Genomic DNA, 21,215 nt, shown 5'->3' with positions numbered 1-21,215 from the left:
GTGAGTCACCATGTAGTCGCTGGGAATTGAACTCGGGACCTCTGGAAGAACAGTTGGTGCTCTTAACCTCTGAGCCATCTCTCCATCCCTATAGAGATCTTTCTGCCTCTGCCTCTCAATAGGATTAATGGTACTAGGATGAAAGGCATACAACACAATGCTTGCAGTGTGTTAACTTCTTAAAAATTTCTTAAAAAATGTTTCATACTAGATTATGCTTTTTGAAAAAAGGAAAGAAAAGGCAAAAATTTATAAAATTTGATATTAAAATGGCATCATTCACTACATATTCCCATGAAATACAGAATATTATTAGAAACTATAATGATAACTGTTCTTCTAAAAAGCTAGAGAGCCTAAAAGAAGTAGAACATATAAATGCATACCATCTACCAAGTTAGAGCAAGAAGGTATTGCAGATTATGGGTATAATCCCATTATAATCAATGAGACTAAAGCTGTACTTAAGGCCTTCTCTTGAGCTAAAGGGGATTGCAGCCCCATAGGAAGAACAATTTACATCAACAAGCTGGACCCCTCAGAGCTCCCAGGGACTAACACCACCAAAGAACATGACTGTTCTGTAGCTGCTGCTACGCATGTAGCAGAGGACTGCCTTGTCTGGCCCCCGTGCGGGGAGGGGGTGTGCTTGGTTCTGTGGAGGATTGATGCCCCAGAGAAGGGGGATACTAGAGGTGTGAGGTGTGAGTGGGTGGGTTGGAGGGAGAGCATTCTCTTAGAGGCAAAAGGAATGGAGAATGCTATGGGGGGGGGGGCAGGGAGCTTGTGGCCAGCAGACTGGGAAGGGGGACAGCATTTGAAAATGTAAATAAATAAGATAATAATTTTTTTTAAAAAAGGTTTTCTCTTGGAGAAATACCTAAGACCAGATAGACTCACTGCTGAATTCTATCAAAATTTTAAGGAAAATCTCATACTAATTCTTTGCAACTTCTACAAAATAGACCATGAAAGAACACTACCAAATCTACTCAATAAGGCAGCATCATACAGATCTAAAACCATATAAAGACACAACAGAGAGTGAAAACTACAGTACAATTATTTTATAAACACAGCTGGACAAATCACAATATCCAACTACAGATTATACTATATTGGACCTACGTTTCAAATCTAGACTTTAGTATGTCTTTTCTTTAACTCTTTAACGTGCTTCTCTGCACTTTCTACATTACCAGTGTGATTTCTCTACAATTGAATATTTGAATATTTTCTTTTTAAAAAATAGCTATTAATTTAAGTTATTAATTTGTGTGTGTGTGTGTGTGTGTGTGTGTGTGCATGCATCTGAGTGTGGATTTGTGTATATGAATGCAGTGCTCATGGAGGTCAGAAGAGACCATTGGATTCCCAGGAGCTGGCGTTACAGGTGATTGTGAGCCATCTATCTAATAGGGATGCTGGGAATGGAATGTCCTCTCAGTATGTGCTCTTAACCACTAAATCATCTCTCCAGCCATGTATTTTTCATAGTTTTAAAAATCGTGTGTGTGTGCTTTTGAAAGAGTATTTACTTATTTTATGTGTATGAATCTTTTGCCTGTGTGATGTATATTCACCATGTGCAAGCTTGTTGTTATCAGATGCCTATAAGGTGCATTGGATCCCCACGAACTGGAGTTATATAACAGATAATTAGCCGTTAAGTATGGGTTCTGGGGAATCAAACTAATGCCCTCTGCAAGAGTAGCAAGTGTTCTTAATTGCTGAGTCATCTCTCCAGCCCAAATTTTGTATAATTTTTAAGAAAAACAAAGCCCCTATTCAGAATATTGTTGAAGGATATTTACCTACCTGTTTTCCTATTACCTTCTTAACTATTACCTTATTTATAATGAGTATATTCACTTACTGTTTTTTCTGTAAATATTTTATAGTATAGTGTATATAATTTGATAGTGCATATTACTTCATTTTTATACCAATTATCTCTTAAAGTTTCTGGATTTTAAATTATATATGATGACATATATATATGTATATATATGTGTATATATATACATATATATATGGTTGTTTTCTATTTAGTGCTGTTATAAATAACTCTGGAAGAGTGGGGACTTAGCTCAGTGACACAGTGCTTTAGTGTGTGCGAGTTCCGGGTTCTGGGTTTAACCTCCAGCAGCATGTACAAGCTGCACACATATAGATAGCCTATTGTTCACTTAGAATTTTGTTAGGAGGATAGATTTTGTTTTGAGTATGTATGCTATAATAAAAACACATAAGAAGATCTCACCGTATATAAACATGTATATTAAAAGACATTGTGACAAGAGTGAAAAAATATGGATTTGTGGGATAAGAGAGACCAGGTTTTTAAATCCATGGGCTATTCTGGACAAACTACTAACTTTCTTTCCATTAAATTTCATTATCTCTACTATAGCAATATGACTAACTCAAAATATTTTAAAAAGAATCTGCCTGGGAAAATTCAAAACAGGGTCTTAGCAGGACTAGTTTTTTCCTACACTTTGTGTTACTTAAAAAATTATATACTTATTTTTATTTTATGTACATTGCTATCTTGACTGCATATGCCTGTATGAGGGTGTTGACCTTCTGGGATAGTAGTTACAGATAGTTATAAGCTGCTATTCTGGGTGCTGGGAGTTCATCTTGTGTCATTTGTAACAACAGCCTGTGCTCTTAACCTCTGACCCTTTCTCCAGCACCCTTGTGTTACTTTGTAAAACACATTTTAGAAGAGTGATTATTAAGCAAAGGTTGTGAATATTTTTATCATGATAATAAAAGATACTGAAATGGTTGTGCCAGCTTACATTGCTAACAACTTTATGTAAGAAGAGTTTTATCACACTGCTATCACTGAGGTATTTTGATATTTCAAACAGTTTGGAAGTTCTTCTCTGCAGTCCACTCTGCATACTGAAGGGTATGCTTACTTTCTTTTTTTTCCTTTCTTACTTGCCAAGGTAACTATCAATTACTTTCTTGCTTTAAAAGTTATGTATTTGATAGTTTAACAGTAGAAAATGGAACTTTATTTTAATGAATTTTTTTATGTTGTACTTATACTTCCAGAGTCATTTATTTACGGTTTTGGTTTAATTTTTCTCTGAAATTCTTAAAAATTATGAAGTTACAGTTGAGGTGATGGTGCAGTGCATCATACAAGTGCTAGTCTACAAGGAAAAGGACCTGAGTTGAAATCTCAGAGCCCACAGAAAACCCAGATAGCAGGCAGCAGGTGTCTGTAATCCACTCTCTCCTCCCATGAGATGGGCGGTGAAGACAGGAGAATTCTTAGAAGGTGGTGGGCCAACTAGCCCAGTGTAAATAGCAGTAAGCAAGAGACTTTGAATTAAGCAAGTTGAATGCAGAGACTAACCCCTGGGGTTGTCCTCTGATCTCCACATATGTGCTGTTGCACACATCTGCATGCCAACATGCCCAAGCACAAACATAAACACATGTATACAAATAGCGAAGATTAAAGAAAGTATTTTTAAACCTAATATGAAGGTTTATTTCCTTGATATTCATCCAACATAATGAACTATGTAGCTTTGCAAATGCTCTTGAGTTCATGATTTTCTTATAAATAGGGCATCTTTCTGCTCTGTTGTAGATGTTATGCAGAATTAAGAAGAGCTTCTAAAATGTGATACTATTCTTGGTATTTATAAAAGGAAGAGAAAAAAGCCAGGATTTAACTATGATGTGTGGAAGACTACCAGATTTTGACCACTCTCTATCAGTGGGATTTGTGTGACATATCTTGTTGATGAAAAGGAATGCTGTGTCCAAACTGTCAAAAGCATCTTGCCCGAGGAGAGGGACATTTCCTCTGATTTTGCATGGATGCTGTTCTGATTTTCTTTGTGATTCTTAACAACATTCTTCTGAAAACTTGAGCGCTACCTTTAAAGTTTTATTTTTCAGTCAGATTGGGTTTCTTCCTGTTAGCTTTTAGTAAGATTCAGCTGTCAGTCACAACTGGGCATATTTATGGCTTCTTACTATTTTTGAACTCAATTCAAATGAAGGGAAATGTCGCCAACATCAAACTTAGTGTATATTATTTGACTGGAGTTTTGACTCTGAGTTTGGGCTTAACTGGCTGAGTTGTGTAGAATACAGATGAAATGAAGTGAACGTGATCAGCCAGTCATGGAACCTGAACAAAGAGGAGTTAGGAATGACTCTGGTTCTGTCATTAGTAGCCCACTGGGACATCTTATATTGAATCATGCCAAGGAAAGATTGCTAGTTGGGAACCGTTATCCAACTTCATAAATTAAAGCAACTCTAAAGGTCAAATATAGACATCATTTAATACCAGTTGGAAACTAAGTACACATATTAAATATAACAAGGATGGCATTGTGATTTAGTTTAACAAAGAATTGTTTTGATAAGAAAATCTGCATTCTTTATTTTCAGAAGAACTGCAAGACCCTTAAGAATCAGGTTTATTATAATGAAAAAATAAATGAGTAAATATGAGCTCAAACTGGCCACCATTGTTGGGTTAAATCTGCCTCTTTAATTACACGTTTTTACAGAGAGAAAAGCATTGCTCATTATTGGATTGGGTTAAGAAAAAATGTCTGAGAGTAATTATTAAATGGTAGGTTACCACTTCTTGGGTCTCTTTTATGTCACTCATAGTTACTGTGCACATCACAGTTATATATGTATAGATGTGCATGTACATATACATAGGTATACATAGTACATAAATATTTGATTGATTGTATATATGTTACTAAACAGGAAAGTTTATACAGAAACAACAAAGCTGTACTGAAAATGAAGCCCTTGCAAATTTTACACAGAATTGAGATGATTATGGGGCTGGCTCATTAGGCTTTACCTGCTTGGGGAAGTGGAAATTTTTGCTTTGCTTGTTGTCTTCAATGGTACCATTCCCTTAGGATGGATTTCTTACACAGAAAGGTTTGCTTGTTTATTTATTTATTTATTTATTTATTTTTTGGTTTTTTTGAGACAGGGTTTCTCTGTGTAGCCCTGGCTGTCCTGGAACTCACTCAGTAGACCAGGCTAGCCTCGAACTCTCGAACTAAGAAATCCACCTGCCTCTGCCTCCCAAGTGCTGGGATTAAAGGCGTGCGCCACCACCGCCCGGCTTTTTCTTTTTTTTTTTCTTTTTTTGGGGGGGAGCAGAAAGGTTTAAACAAGCATAATTTTTACAAACTATTAGTTCAACACTTTGTTCTTTGTAAGGCTAGGTTGTGGGATCCGGGATCGAGGAGGGGATGAGGGAGGTAAAGTCACCTGGGAAACAGACTCCAGAAACCAATATCAAGGTGCAAATCTACTGTATTGTGCAGCAGCAAGCCTTTTTATATTACCCTTGGACTAATGGGGAATCAACATGAGCGCTGAAGTAGGCAACCATCCCTCTGGCACTATGGGGAAGTTCTAGGCTGCCAGTACCCAAGAGGTCCTCCTTAAAGCGAGGGAAAGTAGCCACCACCCTGTTTTGGCACCATCTGACTTTCCTCTTGTTTGCTAGGATCCTCTGTTTTGTGTCATGTGGTATGCCAGCAAACATAGGCACTCATACGATGAGAGTGGTATAGAAGTCTCCCTCTTCATCCACCAGGCCCTACTCAGGGGCCACAGCACCCACACCAGGCATTTAACAGAAAAAAAGATTCAATAGTTATAAAAATTGAAATAATCTTTACCAACAAAAAAACAAACCAAAAACAAACAAACAAAAAACCCACCACCAACAAAAATAAACAGGATTTCACTGTGCAATACTGGCTGTCCTTGCCTTCCACTGCCTCCCACATGCTAGGATGAATGATTTGTGCCACTGTGTATGACCTCCAGTTTTAGGGGTGGGGGTAGGATGGTAATTGTTTTTCTGACTATAGTCAAGACTTTGTATTGACTGCTATACTTGTAATGTTGTTTCCTTATGAATATGAACCTTGCGTGATCAGTCTAAGATATGAAGTAAACTTCTTGCAATATGTAAACCAAATGTTATAATTTTTTTTTTTTTAATATCACAGATTGGGTGTGATCGTAGCCAGAACCTTGTGGACATTTGTAGAGAGAGGGAGTTCCAGGCCTTAGTCTGCGATGCACTGGCTGTTCCTGTCAGAAGCGGCTCCTGTGATGCTTGCATCTCTATCGCTGTCATTCACCACTTTGCAACTGCAGTGAGTGTTGCTTTTTCCCTCTGTAAGAGTTCGTAAGTAAAGTGACAGGAAAGTGTGTGCGTGTGCGTGTGCGTGTGCGTGTGCGTGTGCGTGTGCGTGTGTGTGTGAAAATAAGCCTTTCCTTTCTTAAATTTCTTTTCTCTATTTTTCTAGTTGTGTTATGGTTTGAACATGAAGTATCCTCGAAAAATAAAAAAATAAAACGGGCTCATGTGCTGAAGGCTTGGTCCCAACCTTGTGACTGTTAGAAAGTGATTGGGTCAGGAGGGGACTGATTCCATCAATGGGCCAATTCATTGACTATTTGATGTTGAAAGCACTATTAAGAGGTGGGGCCTGATGTGAAGAAAAGAGCTCATCAGTAGAGTGGCTTCGAATGGCAAATCTTATCCTGGGCCCCTTTCTTTCCCTTTGGTACTTGCTGCCAGGCTGTTTCATTCTGTGATGTTCTGCCCAGTGTAGCCCTAGGAACAAAAACCTAAAAGGATACAGACTGAAATCTGAAACTCTGTGAACCAAAATTAATCTTCATTTATAATGTTTGTCTTGGACATTTTACCACAGTGATAAAAATCGATAACAATTCTTTTTGATTGCTTGCTGTATAACTTTAATGTAGTTTTTCCTCCTTTCTTAGCTTTCTGGATAGTCAGTCTTTGGTTATTTTTAATAATTAGAATAGATGACCAATATCTACCTATGACATTAGTCTACTTAGTGCTGTTATGCTTGTCTCTTCTAGCAAGATAAGATATCAGATCAACATGTAGCAACTCTGTCTTCCACGGTAGCATTATAATGCATTATTGTTGTTGTTTTAGACTCTTGGTATATATTTATACTGTTGAATATTTACACTATCTAGTACTCCTTCTTTGAAGCACTTTTTTTTATAAATGTATTTTTATTGGATATTTTATTTATTTACATTTCAAATGTTATCCATTTTCCCAGTTTCCCTTCCAGAAACCCCCTTTCCCATCCCCCCTCCCTCTGCTTCTATCAGGGTGCTCACCCACCCTCCCACCCATTCCTGCCTCCCTGCCCTGGCATTCCCCTACACTGGGCCAAGGGCCTCTCCTCCCATTGGTGTCTGACAAGGCCATCCTCTGCTACATATGCGACTGGAGCCATGGGTCCCTCCAAGTGTACTCTTTGGTTGGTGGTTTAGTTCCTGGAAGGTCTGGGGGGTCTTTTTAGTTGATATTGTTGTTCTTCCTATAAGTTGCAAACCTTTTCAGGTCATTCAATCCTTTCTCTAACTTCTCTGTTGGGGACCCAGTGCTCAGTCCAATGGTTGGCTGCAAGCATCCTCCTCTGTATTTGACAGGCTCTGAAAGAGCCTCTTAGGAGACAGCTATGTCAGGCTCCTGTCAGCATGCACTTCTTGTTATCTGAAATAGTGTCTGGGTTTGGTGTCTGTATATGGGATGGAGGCCCAGATGGGCAGTCTCTAGATGGCCTTTCTTTCAGTCTCTGCTCCACATTTTGTCTCCATATTTCCTCCTGTGAGTATTTTGTTCCCCTTTCTAAGAAGGACTTTGGTCTGTGAATTATATCTTGAATATTCTGAGCTTTTAGGCTAATATCCACTTATCAATGAGTACATATGATGTATGTTCTTTTGTGACTGAGTTACCTCACTCAGGATGATATTTTCTAATTCCATCCATTTGCCTAAGAATTTCATGAATTCATTGTTTTTAATAGCCGAGTACTCTATTATGCAAATATACCACAATTTTGTATGCATTCCTCTGTTGCAGGACATCTGGGTTCTTTCCAGTTTCTGGCTATTATAAATAAGGCTGTTATGAACATAGTGGAGCATGTGTCCTTGTTATATGTTGGAGCATCTTTTGGGTATATGCCCAGGAGTGGTATAGCTGAGTCCTCAGGTAATGCTATATCCAATTTACTGAGGAACCACCAGACTGATTTCCAGAATGGTTGCACCATCTTGCAATCCCACCAACAATGGAGGAGTGTTCCTCTTTCTCCACATCCTCGACAGCATCTGCTATCATCTGAGTTTTTGATGTTAGCCATTTTGACTGGTCTGAGGTAGAATCTCAGGGTTGTTTTGATTTGCATTTCCCTGATGACTAAGGATATTGAAAATTTCTTTAGGTGCTTCTTAGCCATTTGATATTCTTCAGTTGAAATTTTTTTGTTTAGCTCTGTACCCCATTTTTAATAGGGTTATTTGGTTGCCTGGAGTCTAATTTATTGAGTTCTTTGTATATACTGTATATTAGCCCTCTATCAGATGTAGGATTGGTACAGATCTTTTCCTAATCTGTTGGTTTACATGTTGTCCTATTGACAGTGTCCTTTTTGCCTTACAGAAGCTTTGCAATTTAATGAGGTCCCATTTGTCAATTGATTCTTGATCTCAGAACATAAGCCATTGGTGTTCTATTTAGGAAAATTTCCCCTGTGCCCATATGTTCAAGGCTCTTCCCCACTCTTTCCTCTAGTAGTTTCAGTGTATCTGGTTTTATGTGGAGGTCCTTTATCCACTTGGACTTGAGCTTTGCACAAGGAGATAAGAATTCATCTATTTGCATTCTTCTGCATGCTGATCACCAGTTGAACCAGCACCATTTGTTGAAAATGCTGTGTTTTTTCACTGGATGGTTTTAGCTCCTTTGTCAAAGATCACAGGTGTGTGGGTAAATTTCTGCGTGTTCAATTCTGTTCCATTGATCTACCTGCCTGTCTCTGTACCAATATCATGAAGTTTTTATCAGCATTCCCCTGTAATACAGCTTGAGGTCAGGGATGTTGATTCCTCCAGAAGTTCTTTTATTGTTGAGAATAGTTTTTGCTATCTTGGGTTTTTTGTTATTCCAAATGAATTTACAAATTGCTCTTTCTAACTATGAAGAACAGAGTTGGAATTTTGATGGGGATTGCATTGAATATGTAGATTACTTTCAGCAAGATGGCCAATTTTGCTATATTAATCCTGCTACTCCATGAGCATGGGAGATCTTTTGATCTTCTGAGATCTTCTTCCATTTCTTTCTTCAGAGACTTGAAGTTCTTGTCTTACAGATCGTTCACTTGATTGGTGAGAGTCACACCAAGCTATTTAATGTTATTTGTGACTTTTATGGAGGGTGTCATTTCCCTAATTTTTTTTCAGCCTGCTTATCCTTTGAGGAGAGGAAGGCTACTGATTTGTTTGAGTTAATTTTATATCCGGCCACTTTGCTAAAGTTGTTTATCAGGTTTAGGAGTTCTGTGGTGGAAGTTTTGGGGTCACTTAAGTATACTATCCTACCATCTGCAGATAGTGATACTTTGACTTCTTCCTTTCCTATTTGTATTCCTTTAACCTCGTTTTTGTTGTCTAATTATTCTGGCTAACTTTGAGTACTATATTGAAAAGGTAGGGAAAGAGTGGACAGCCTTGTCTAGTCCCTGATTTTAGTGGGATTGCTTCAAGTTTCTCTCCCTAGTTTGATATTGGCTAGTGGTTTGCTGTATATTGCTTTTACTATGTTTAGGTATGGGCCTTGAATTCCTGATCTTTCCAAGACTTTTATCAAAAAGGGGTGTTGGATTTTTTTCAAATGTTTTCTCAGCATCTAATGAAATGATCATGTGGTTTTTTCCTTTGAGTTTGTTTATATAGTGGATTACATTGATAGATTTCCGTATATTGAACCATCCCTGCATTCCTGGGATAAAGCCTACTTGATCATGATGGATGATTGTTTTGATGTGTTCTTGGATTCGGTTTTCAAGAATTGTGTTGATTATTTTTGAATCGATATTCATAAGGGAGATTGGTCTGAAGTACTTTTTCTTTGTTAAGTCTTTGTGTGGTTTAGGTTTAAGCATAATTGTGGCTTCATAAAACTATTTGGGTAGTGTTCCTTCTGTTTCTATTTTGTGGAATAGTTTGAAGAGTATTGGTATTAGGTCCTCTTTGAAGGTCTGATAGAATTCTACGCTAAAACCATCTGGTCCTGGGCTTTTTTGGTGGAGAGACTTTTAAGGACTACTTCTCTTTCTTTAGGGGTTATGGGACTGTTTAGATAGTTTATCTGATCCTGATTTAACTTTGGTACCTGGTATCTGACTTGAAAATTGTCCATTTCATCCAGATTTTCTAGTTTTGTTGAGTACAGGCTTTTGTAGTAGGATGTAGTGATTTTCTGGATGACCTCGGTTTCTGTTGTTATGTCTCCCTTTATCACTTCTGAATTTGTTAATTTGGATACTGTCTCTGTGCCCTCTGGTTAGTCTGACTAAGGGTTTATCTATCTTGTTGATTTTCTCAAAGAACCAGCTCCTGGTTTTATTGATTCTTTGTGTAGTTCTTTTTATTTCTACTTGGTTGATTTCAGCCCTGAGTTTGATTATTTCCTGCTGTCTACTCCTCTTGGGTGTATTTGCTTCCTTTTATTTTAGTGCTTTCAGATGTGCTGTGAAGCTGCTAGTTTATATGCTCTCTCTAGTTGTTTTGGGTTTGTTTGTTTGGTTGGTTGGTTTTTTCTCTCAGAGCTATGAGTTTTCCTCTTAACAGTGCTTTCATTGTCTCCTATAAGTATGGGTATGTTGTGCCTTCATTTTCATTGGATTCTAAAAAGTTTTTAATTTCTTTATTTCTCCCTTGACCAAGTTATCTTCGAGTAGAACATTGTTCAGCTTCCATTTGTATGTGAGCTTTCTGTTGTTTTTGTTGTCATTGAAGACCAGCTTTAGTCTATGGTGATCTGATAGGATGCATGGGATTATTTCAATCTTCTTGTATCTGCTGAGGCCTGTCTTGTGACTGATCATATGGTCAGTTTTGGAGAAGGTACCATGACATGCTGAGAAGGTATATTCTCTTGTTTTAGGATGAAATGTTCTACATGTATCTGTTAAATCCATTTGGTTCATAACTTCTGATAGTTTCACTGTATCTCTGTTTAGTTTCTCTTTCCATAATCTGTCTATTGCTGAGAGTGGGGTGTTGAAGTCTCCCACTATTATTGTGTGAGGTGCAACGTGTGCTTTGAGCTTTAGTAAAGTTTCTTTTATGAATGTGGGTGCCCTTGCATTTGGAGAATAGTTGTTCAAAATTGAGAGTTCATCTTCATATAGATAGATAGATAGATAGATAGATAGAGAGTATGAAGTGTACTTCCTTATCTTTTTTGGTAACTTTTGGTTGAAAGTCAATTTTATTTGATATTAGAATGGCTACTCTAGCTTTTTTCTTGTCGCCATTTGCTTGGAAAATTGTTTTCTCGCCCTTTACTCTGAGGTAGTGTCTGTCTTTGTCACTGATGCGTGTGGGTCCCGGGCATCGGAAACCCAGGGTAGCTTTCCACAATGGCAGGTGGGTCCCAATAACTCGAGAAAGTCCAGAGTTCCAAGAGTTTTATTGTTCATGGTGTGTGATAGATGGTCTAGATGTGCACCCCCCACTTTAAGCCAGGGGAGAGCTGGCTTGAATAGGGAGCAGGAGAAGGAAGGATATGGGAAGGAATAACTTAATTAGCTATGCCCCCTGGTCTTTAGATAACTCATGAATATGGAAATCTCTCTAGGCTGAAGCCTGTAGTCACGCCCTGTAGCCTTCTACCTGTAGGTGGAAGGTGACAAAAACTTCTCTGGGAGGGCCTGCTTAGCCAAACATAAATGGAGGTCTACACCGAGTATAGGAGCTTGGATTCTGGGGACGTGGTCGAACACCTGCAGTTTCTCCATTGGAGTCAGGGTTCAAGGCCTATGCCCAGTCAAGAATCAAGATATCCTTCCATGGCCCGACAGATGTGCTTTTCCTATATGCAGCAAAATGCTGGGTCCTGTTTACATATCCAGACCGTTAGTCTATTTCTTTATATTGGGGAATTGAGTCCATTGGTGTTAAGAGATATTAAGGAATAGAGATTGTTGCCCCTGTTATTTTTGTTGTTAGAGGTGGAATTATGTTTGTGTGGCTAGCTTCTTTTGAGTTTGTTGAAAGATTACTTTGTTGCTTTTACTAGGGTGTAGTTTCCTTCCTTGTGTTGGAGTTTTCCATCTATTATCCTTTGTAGGCCTGAGTTTGTGGAAAGATATTGTCTAAATTTGGTTTTGTCATGGAATATCTTGGTTTCTCCATCTATGGTGATTGAGAGGTTTGCTGGGTAGAGTAGCCTGGGCTGGCATTTGTGTTCTGTTAGGATCTGTATAATATCTGGCCAGGATCTACTATCTTTCATAGTCTCGGGTGAGAAGTCTGGTGTAATTCTGATAGGTCTGCCTTTATATGTTACTTGACCTCTTTCCCTTACTGCTTTAAATATTCTTTCTTTGTTTTGTGCATTTGGTGTTTTAACTATTATGTTTTGGGAGGGATTTCTTTTCTGGTCCAATTGATTTGGAGTTCTGTAGGCCTCTTGTATGTTTATAGGCTTCTCTTTCTTTAAGTTAGGGGAGTTTTCTTCTATAATTTTGTTGAAGATATTTACTGGCCCTTTAAGTTGGGAATCTTCACTCTCTTCTGTATCTATTATCCTTAAGTTTGGTTTTCTCATTTTGTTCTGGATTTCCTGGATGTTTTGTGTTAGGAGCTTTTTGCATTTTCCATTTTCTTTGACTGTTGTGTCAATGTTTTCTATGGTATATCTTCTGCACCTGAGATTCTCTCTTCTATCTCTTGTATTCTGTTGGTGATGTTTGCATCTATGACTCCTGATCTCTTTCCTAGGTTTTCTATCTCCAGGGTAGTCTCCCTTTCTGATTTCTTTATTGTTTCTCTTTTCATTTTCAGATCCTGGATAGTTTTGTTCAATTCATTTTGGTTATGTTTTCCTGTAATTCTTTAAGGGATTTTTGTTTTTCCTCTTCAAACACTTCTACCTATTTACCTGTGTTCTCCTGTATTTATTTATTTATTTATTTATTTATTTATTTTTATTAAATCGAATCATAAGTTTTACTTATTCAAACAGGGGTTATAAACACAAAAAGGCAAGACATGGGGAAGGCAATGACACCAGAGTGTAGGTGTCCATGGGGAGTACAGATATCTTTCAAAACAGGGCATCGGCTGGGTGAAGGTTCAAGGTACAGGTCACTATAACTCTGCCTATGATTCACTTGTCCTTATCTAAGTTGGTACTATCCACCAAGGCTACCTATTTACAAGGTCTATGACTACTCAGGCTGGCAAATTTCCACAAAAGCTGCCTGTTTTCAATAACTTATAGCCACATGTTTCAGTGTTTTTCCACAGAGACACATGACTTTGTGTTAGCATGTATGTATGTCAGGCTTATTGCTGATTTTAGGCCTATGGCTGATTTTAGGCATTCAGTGTATAAACAGGGCTGCCCCTGACATCTCCTCCCTTCTCTAAGTATAGAAGGGCCATGGTGAATCTAATCTTGCAAAGGCGGGGATAGAGGCCTGACCTCCAATAATTGAAGGGGACCTTGTAATGGTTCCAGTCCCCCTGTTGTTATCCAGTGAGGCATAAGGGCCATACCCATCCCAATGTCTTTTTCCTGGAGAGGGAATACTTTTGACATCAACCCCTATGCAATCAGGCTTGTCCCTCAGGGAACCCAGAGAGATATTTTTAACTTTTATTTATATTCCCTTGCAATGCTTAGCCTCGCAGCCTAAGCAAGAATTCAGATTGACAGTCAGAGGGGATTCTGGGTGGCCCCTCTCTCCTTGGTCTAGGGGCAGAAGTCCCTTCTTTTAGGTTGGGTGGAGATGGGTTTTGGGAACACCCTGGATAGAGTAACAACCTCATTTTGAGTCTTGTGGTCCTCCATAGCTAACTTATGATAATGTATCTGAATAGGTTTTGCTACCAAATTATCTATCTGTTGTTTCACAAAGTTAGTCAGCCTATTTAAGGCCCAGAGACCAAAAGAAATAAGCAAAAATAGCCCAATTAATGGTCCCAAGATGGGAGCAAGTAGGATTGACAACCATGGAGAGGTTGAAAACCAATTCTTGTACCAGCATTCATCTGTCTCTTTCTTTCTGTTTTTTCTCAGGGCCTTCTCTGACCTTTTTCATGCTCTCTTTAACCATCCCTGTCTTGTCTATGGAAAAGCAACATTCTTCTTTAAGGGCTGAACACAGACAAGAACTATACACAGTCTATTGTAAAAGAGTGAATCAAGTCCAATAAAGTCCTTTGCAATTTTTGGAGATCACTTCAGACAGCGGAATGAGGGATTTCTTCAGATTAGTGATATCAGTCTCTAGCTGTTTGATGTCCTTGTCAATGGCCTATTGAAGGTCTGAGTAATATAAGTTTGGAGGCCAGCATCAGGATTAGAACTTCTAACAGCAGCCATCACAGGTGATTCATTTTTACCTGAGATACTGCCCCGGTTAGAGCTCCTGGGAGCCCCACTTCCACCAGGTTCTGTGAGGTTGGGTGCAGAGCTGCTGCCCGGGACCTGCTCTGTGCTTGGGCCCAGACCGGAAGTCACTCTCTCCTGTATTTCTTTAAGGGAGTTATTTATGTCCTTCTTAAAGTCCTCTATCAGCATCATGAGATGTGATTTTAAACCAGAATCTTGCTTTTCCTGTGTGTTGGGGAATCCATGACTTGCTGTGGTGAGAGAACTGGGTTCTGATGATGCCAAGCAACCTTGGTTTCTGTTGCTTAGGTTCTTGTGCTTGTCTCTCGACCTCTGGCTATCTGCCATGCTAGTTGGTCTTGCTGTCTCTGACTGGAGCTTTTCTCTTCTGTGGCCCTGTGCACCTGTAATCTTAGGTATGCCAGCAGTCTTCAGGAGATCAGCTCTCTCCTGGCAGGATTCCTGTGGGACAGCCTTAGGTCTGGAGTGCCTCTTTGAAGCACTTTTAAAGGTTTCTGAAAGACTAGCTTTCTTTTGCTAAGAATTCTTTTTGCTATTTTTATTTAATATAGCCTGTGTGTGTGTGTGTGTGTGTGTGTGTGTGTGTGTGTACTGATGTTACCGTGCATTTACAACAGAGTATTGTATGTATGTCAGAGAACAACTGTGCTGTGGGACTGCGTAAGGGTATCCTGGGTCATGGTTGAGCAGGCGCCTAGAACCTCAAGATTCTCCGTGGTGGGAGTTCGGTCCCTCCCATCATCCAAGATCCTGAAAAGCAGTCACATCTCCATTGAGTCACATAGGCCAGGCTATAGGCCTCAGGCCCTAGGAATTTACATACTAATGAAGGCCAGAGGACAGAGCAAATTAAACATGCTTCCCCCAGGTCCTCCCCCAATCCTCCCCCTTTCTCCCTCCCTATATAACTCGAGACTGCCCTGAGTTTTTGGGGGGTACGCCTAGATCCATCTATTATCCGCCATGACAATAAACCTTTTTGGAACTAAGGACTTCCTCGTGTTACTGGGGCCTGCCAGCCGCCAAGGCCCTCAGGCCGTTGGAACCATAGGATTTTCTTCTCTAATGTGGCGGCCTTTTTAAATTTTCCCCACACTGTGCGATTGAGTCCTCTCATTCCGCCATATAGGTACTGAGAATTGATTCAGGACATCAGGCATTGGCAAGACCGTTAACTCACTAAGCCATCCTCGTAGCCCAAAATATATAGTGTTTAATTTTTAATTACATTAAATATAGCTGTGCTTTTTCTACAACATAAAAATTGGTCTATTTAATTTTGATTAGCTAAACTTTGTCTCATATGCAGAAAATAGTGGGCAATAACTACAAACCATTAAAATTAAAATAATTATATAAATCCAGTTTTACTTTAAAGTAGTACATAGTTTGTTTTTTATTTGAATTAATAGAAACTGTAGCAAGTAGTAAATCAATTGAAGAAATATGGGAAACTTTAAAAACAATTTGATAGACTAATGATAACTTATATTTTTAAATATGTTATATTGGCTTTAGTCCATATAAAAACTAAAACACCTGAGTGATGGAATGATCAGGGAGCCTACTTAGAATTTGAATTCAGTTCTCAAATATTGAAACAGTTGCAGTGTTGAAAAGTTTGGAAAGTTGTGATACCTAATTTTATGTATTTTATTAAAAAAGATAATAGTATGCAGAGTATCTGTACACAGCCAGAAGCGATACTCAGTGGTTAATTGGTGGTGTGAAAGAATTGAATGAAAATAATAGGTATCTCCTTTTCTGCCTGTAAGCCTGAGGGTAAAGTTTCTCAGAATGCATAAGCAATTGAAAACAGACTTTGACAAGAAACCCTTCTAAAACAAACAAGTATTTTCTTTGCTTCCTTTCTTATATTTCTGACAGTAATAGTTACAATGAATCCAAATAACTTTAAAAATTATAATTATACTCCAGAATTAAATGTCTTCATTTGTCTAGTTTTCTCCTGAAAATGAGAATCTCATTAAATCAATTTCTCTCTCTCTTTTCTCTCTCTCTCTCTCTCTCTCTCTCTCTCTCTCTCTCTCTCTCTCTCTTTCTCTCTCTCTCTCTGCTTCTTTCATTCTCTCTGCAGTAAACACCTTTTCTTTTATATATACTAAAATATTCTTGGAACTAGAGAGGTGACTCAGTAGTTCAGAACATTTTTTCTGCAAGTATGAGGACCAGAGTTCAGGTCCTAGCACATACACAAAAGCTGGGCATGGTCTTCAACGTCACCTTTAACACCAATGCTGAGCATGACAAAGATAGGACTGCTGGAGTTATTGCCTGATCATCTAGGTTCTGGGGACCTTTTGCTGAAAGGGAGCAAGTTGTAAAATGATAAAGGTGGACATCTGGCACTTTCTCCTGGCTTGAGGGTTTAGTTTTATAGTATGTCTTTTCCTCTGCTTTTGGAGCTTTAGTCATGAATACTTTTATTATTGTTGTTGTTGCTTTCATTTATTATTATTATTATTATTGAATTCTGGACATATTTTTAAATGATGTGAATTCTTCTGTCCTCTTCCAAAGAGGAGTAAATTAAGACCAAGTAGTACCTGTAAACTGATCATTTTAACTCTTTAAGGATGAGCTCTCTAGCAACAATACCAACCAACCAGAGCTCCCAGGTCTAAACCACCAGCCTGGGAGCACTTAGGGAGGGATCCAGGGCTTCAGCTGTGTATGTAAGAGCGGAGGGCCCTGCTGGGCATAGGTGGGAGAAGAGATCCTTGGTCTCATGAAGGCTGGACTCCCCGGGGGTGGGAATTTGACGGTGGGGATTTGGGAGTTGGGGGGTAGGTAGGGTACATCTGCAGAGAAGCAGGAGGAGGGGTGAGGGGATAAGGGGTTCCTGGGTGGGTGGGGATGGGGTAAGGGGATAACATATGAAATGTAAATAAAGCATCCAATTAAAAAAAAAAGGATGAGCTCTCTATCTTACTGGAGTTAGTTTATAATTGCTTATTTCAGTCCCTCTCTAAGGTCTCAAGATAAGCTTTGTTTCTGTCTGGGTAGACCTTGTAGACCTTAAGGTCATCTTCTGTCTCCCCAACATTGCTTGGTCGCTGAAACCTGTGCTTTGCTTTGAAACTTCCCAGTTGCTCCTCTGCAGAGTTTCCTGGAATTCCATCCAGTGCTCATGCAGTATGGGAACTGGAGGATGGCTCTAGAGAACTTTGCATGTAGCCTTTGGGGCATCTCCTTACAGTCCTTCTTTATCTATGATTTTGACCCTTGAATTTCTTTTTTTTTTTTTTTTTATAAATAATTTATTTATTTTTGAACATGAAATGCTTTTTTATAGCATGTTTCACAAGGGGAGGGGGTAAGAGGGGCCAGATGGTGGAAAAGTACAAAATCTTCTTGGCCTGTGCCTTGAAACATGTCATGGTCTATACGGTACACTGCCTTGAATTATGATCTACCTGCTGTTCTTCAGAAGATATGGTACACTGCTTGAGTTATGGTCTCCCTGCTATTCTTAAGATGATATGGTACACTGCTTTGAGTCTATCTGCAGTTGCTAAGCAGGATCTTGCAGTTGCCACGCTTCAGAGGACATTGTGCAGGTGGGGAAAGGTAGGGGGTGAGGGTAAGGGCGAGGGTCCTGGCTTCTGGCATCTCCCCCTTCTCTGTTTAGTTAGAGAAGGCATCTTATGATCAATCCCAACTATGTGAATTTTGAATTTGGATGTCTAATTATGGGGGGTCTTAGACAAGTTCACAACCCCAAAACACTGATGTGAGACGAGTCACATCGATGGTTGAAGGTTTTAGGCTGTCGACGATGGGCAACGTCAAGGGACTCCGATGTGGGTGAAAGGAGGGTGAGGGCCCTGTCTTAGGCCATGTAGGCTGCACCCACTCCCAGCACCACGCACTCCTTTTCGGCTGCATTGGGTGGGCCCCTGGGAAGTGGACCTACAATAATCCCGTCATTGGGCTAACTCACAGCCATCCTAGTCCCTTGTAAATGTTCAATTTACCAACCATTTGTCAGTTTGGGGTGTAATATTGTCATAAAGGAAGGCTCCCCAATGTTAGCGGCCATATCAAGGGCGGCCTTGGTTTAGGAAAAAGCCAATTTTTGTTGTGGTGATCAAGAGGCCAAGCTCTCTATCGAGAGAAACGGGGGCAAAGCCAGGCATACCAGGAACCCTTCTGGAGGGCGTGGAAGTCTAGCGGTCGACCGTAGGGGGGGAGGCAGGGGAGCTGGCAGCTGTGTCAGTCTCCTGCAGAGTCACTTCTGGATCCTCTTCAATTTTCGGCTGATGGTAATGAACTTCAACCGTCTTCTTGATGGCAGCATCAACCTGGTTCCGTGGATGACAGGTCGCGGGTTTTGATCTCTGTCTCGCTTAATCTTGATGTCCTGCGCACATCCTCTCAATGAGGGTCCGTCCAGAGGGGTCCGTGCCTCGAGCCCCACGTCTGGGTGCCACTTGACCCGACTGGCAGGCCCTAGTTATTCGTGGGGGCGAGGAGGACTGCAACCTGCTATTCTTCAGAAGATATGGTACACTGCTTGAGTTATGGTCTCCTTGCTATTCTTCAGATGATATGGTACACTGCTTTGAGTCTATCTGCAGTTTCCAAGCAGGATCTTGCAGTTGCCAAGCTTCAGGGAACCTTGTGCAGCTGGGAAAAGGTAGGGGGTGAGGGTAAGGGCGAGGATCCTGACTTCTGGCCCATCTGGATTAGAACTTCTAATGGCAGGCATCACGGGTGATTCATTTTTGCCTGGGATGCTGCGTGAGTTCAAGCTCCTGGGAGTCCCTGTTTCTCTCGGGTTTTCTGGGGTTGAGTACGGAGCTGCCGCCTGCGACCTACTCTATGCTCGGGCCCAAACCGGAAGTCCTTGACCCTTGAATTTCAACTGCTTTGACTTCTCTGTACTAAGAGCCTGGTGTCCTTAGGCCAGTGAATCTTCCGTCTTCTGCTTGTATTTTATTCCCTCTCACTGTGAATTCAAATTCAATCAGGTCCAGCCTGCAGACTTTCTTACCAGTGCCTTAGCCAGGTGTTTTATGTACAGTTTGGAGCAGGAGCAAACAGTTCTACATTTAATTAGGTTTCCCCACTTCTTCTGTCTCCTCTGGGTTGATAACTTACAGTCATTTCATTTAATTGATTTGTTTGTTTGTTTGTTTGTTTAGGAGCGCAGAGTGGAAGCTCTCCAAGAACTTGCCCGTCTCCTGAGACCTGGTGGGCAGGCCCTCATTTATGTCTGGGCAATGGAACAAGAATATAAAAATCAGAAGTCCAAGTATCTTAAAGGAAACAGAATTAGCCAAGGAGATAAAGATAAGCTAAACAGTGCCACATCCATGGAAGAACTGGTAGTAAATCAAACGCCTGTGGGAGTCAGTGAAGACCCAGCATTGGCTGTCCACTCCAGTAATAACACCAAGGAAGAAGAGTATAAGTCAAGGAACGTTCCTAATTCTGAGCTTCCTATTCACACAAATCGGACCTGTTTTCATTCCCAAGATGTGCTGGTTCCCTGGCACCTCAAGGGAAACCCTGGCAAAGACAAAGCTGTTGAACCATCTGGGCTAGCAGGATGTCCTGACCCAAGTCCTGTGTTTCATCGTTATTACCATGTTTTCTGTAATGGAGAACTGGAAGCTTCCTGCCAGGCCGTGGGTGATGTTAGCATTCTGCAGAGCTATTACGATCAAGGGAATTGGTGTGTTGTTCTTCAAAAGGTCTGATCATTTATCTGAACATATCATGTGTAAAGAAAAAAGTGCCTTTTCAAAAATCTGTTTTTGAAAAGGAAACTAAATTATCTCTTTAAATAATGAGGAAATTTGGGGAATGTTAACAAAGGAGAACTGAGAACAGAGATACTTAGTAAACATTTGGTCTATTCCCATTATCTGACTTCATAAATGTAGGTTCCTCTTATATGTCTTCTAAGTATAGAGTATGGTGTTTGACATTAACTTGTGAAAAGTCTGTGATGTTTGTGTAAGTGTGTATATAGCATTTGAAGTTTTAAAACCTTTTTAAAACTCCTAACTATGTAGGGTTGTAATAAAGGAATTATGTGAGCTTTTAATGAAGTGAATACTCCAGGACAATAAGAAAGTATCTGAAGTTTTATCTGAATTTGTTTGTTCCGAAAAATCATACTTTCTCACTGCATCTTTCTTTCACATTCTGGATGCCTACCCAGTAACACTTTAGCCAGATGACTCTCAGAAATTAATAGAAATTTAATTCAACAGATCAGTATTATTAAATATTAGGAATGGAGCTGCAAATAAGTAAAAGAGGTCGGGTGTCGGTGAGTTGAAGAACCTGTGTTTATCATTGAGGCCCTGGATTTAATCCCGATTACCAAAAACACATACACACCAGCAGAAAACAAGAACAAAGCACCTGTTTCTAGAGAGCTTACCTTCTAGGAAGGACAGCTAATAAAAGCAAACAAGTAAATACCATGTTCGTGGTGATCATAAATGCCATGTAAACAGTATGGAAGGGATATTAGCCTATGAGCAAAAGATTACTTTTTAGTGGCTGAAATATCTACTAATCTTGACTAACTTATTACCAGAAATTACTATTCCTGAGCCATTAGTCTAAGCTCTAAAGACAACTCTAATAGTTCCATTTAACAGTTAAATTGTAAACATTAAAATGTTTTCAGCGAAACCAAACTTTATTC

General features: G+C 39.7%; 1 protein-coding gene across 1 annotated transcript in view; it reads left to right on the top strand.

The window, feature by feature from the left end:
- Alkbh8 (alkB homolog 8, tRNA methyltransferase) overlaps positions 1 to 20,653 on the top strand; it is a 53,789-nt gene extending 33,136 nt beyond the window's left edge. Inside the window, exons 11-12 of the mRNA XM_028771357.1 lie at positions 6,042 to 6,191; positions 19,696 to 20,653. Coding sequence (XP_028627190.1) covers positions 6,042 to 6,191; positions 19,696 to 20,253 — 708 coding nt within the window. The 3' untranslated portion in view covers positions 20,254 to 20,653. The remainder of the gene's footprint in view (positions 1 to 6,041; positions 6,192 to 19,695) is intronic.
- Positions 20,654 to 21,215: the final 562 nt, after the last annotated feature.

The sequence above is a fragment of the Grammomys surdaster genome, unplaced genomic scaffold (genome assembly GCF_004785775.1).
Source record: "Grammomys surdaster isolate TR1022 unplaced genomic scaffold, NIH_TR_1.0 206, whole genome shotgun sequence".
In the NCBI taxonomy this organism is placed as follows: Eukaryota; Metazoa; Chordata; class Mammalia; order Rodentia; family Muridae; genus Grammomys; species Grammomys surdaster.
Note: the sequence above shows the minus strand (reverse complement) of the source record. Positions and strands in the feature narration are given on the sequence as shown.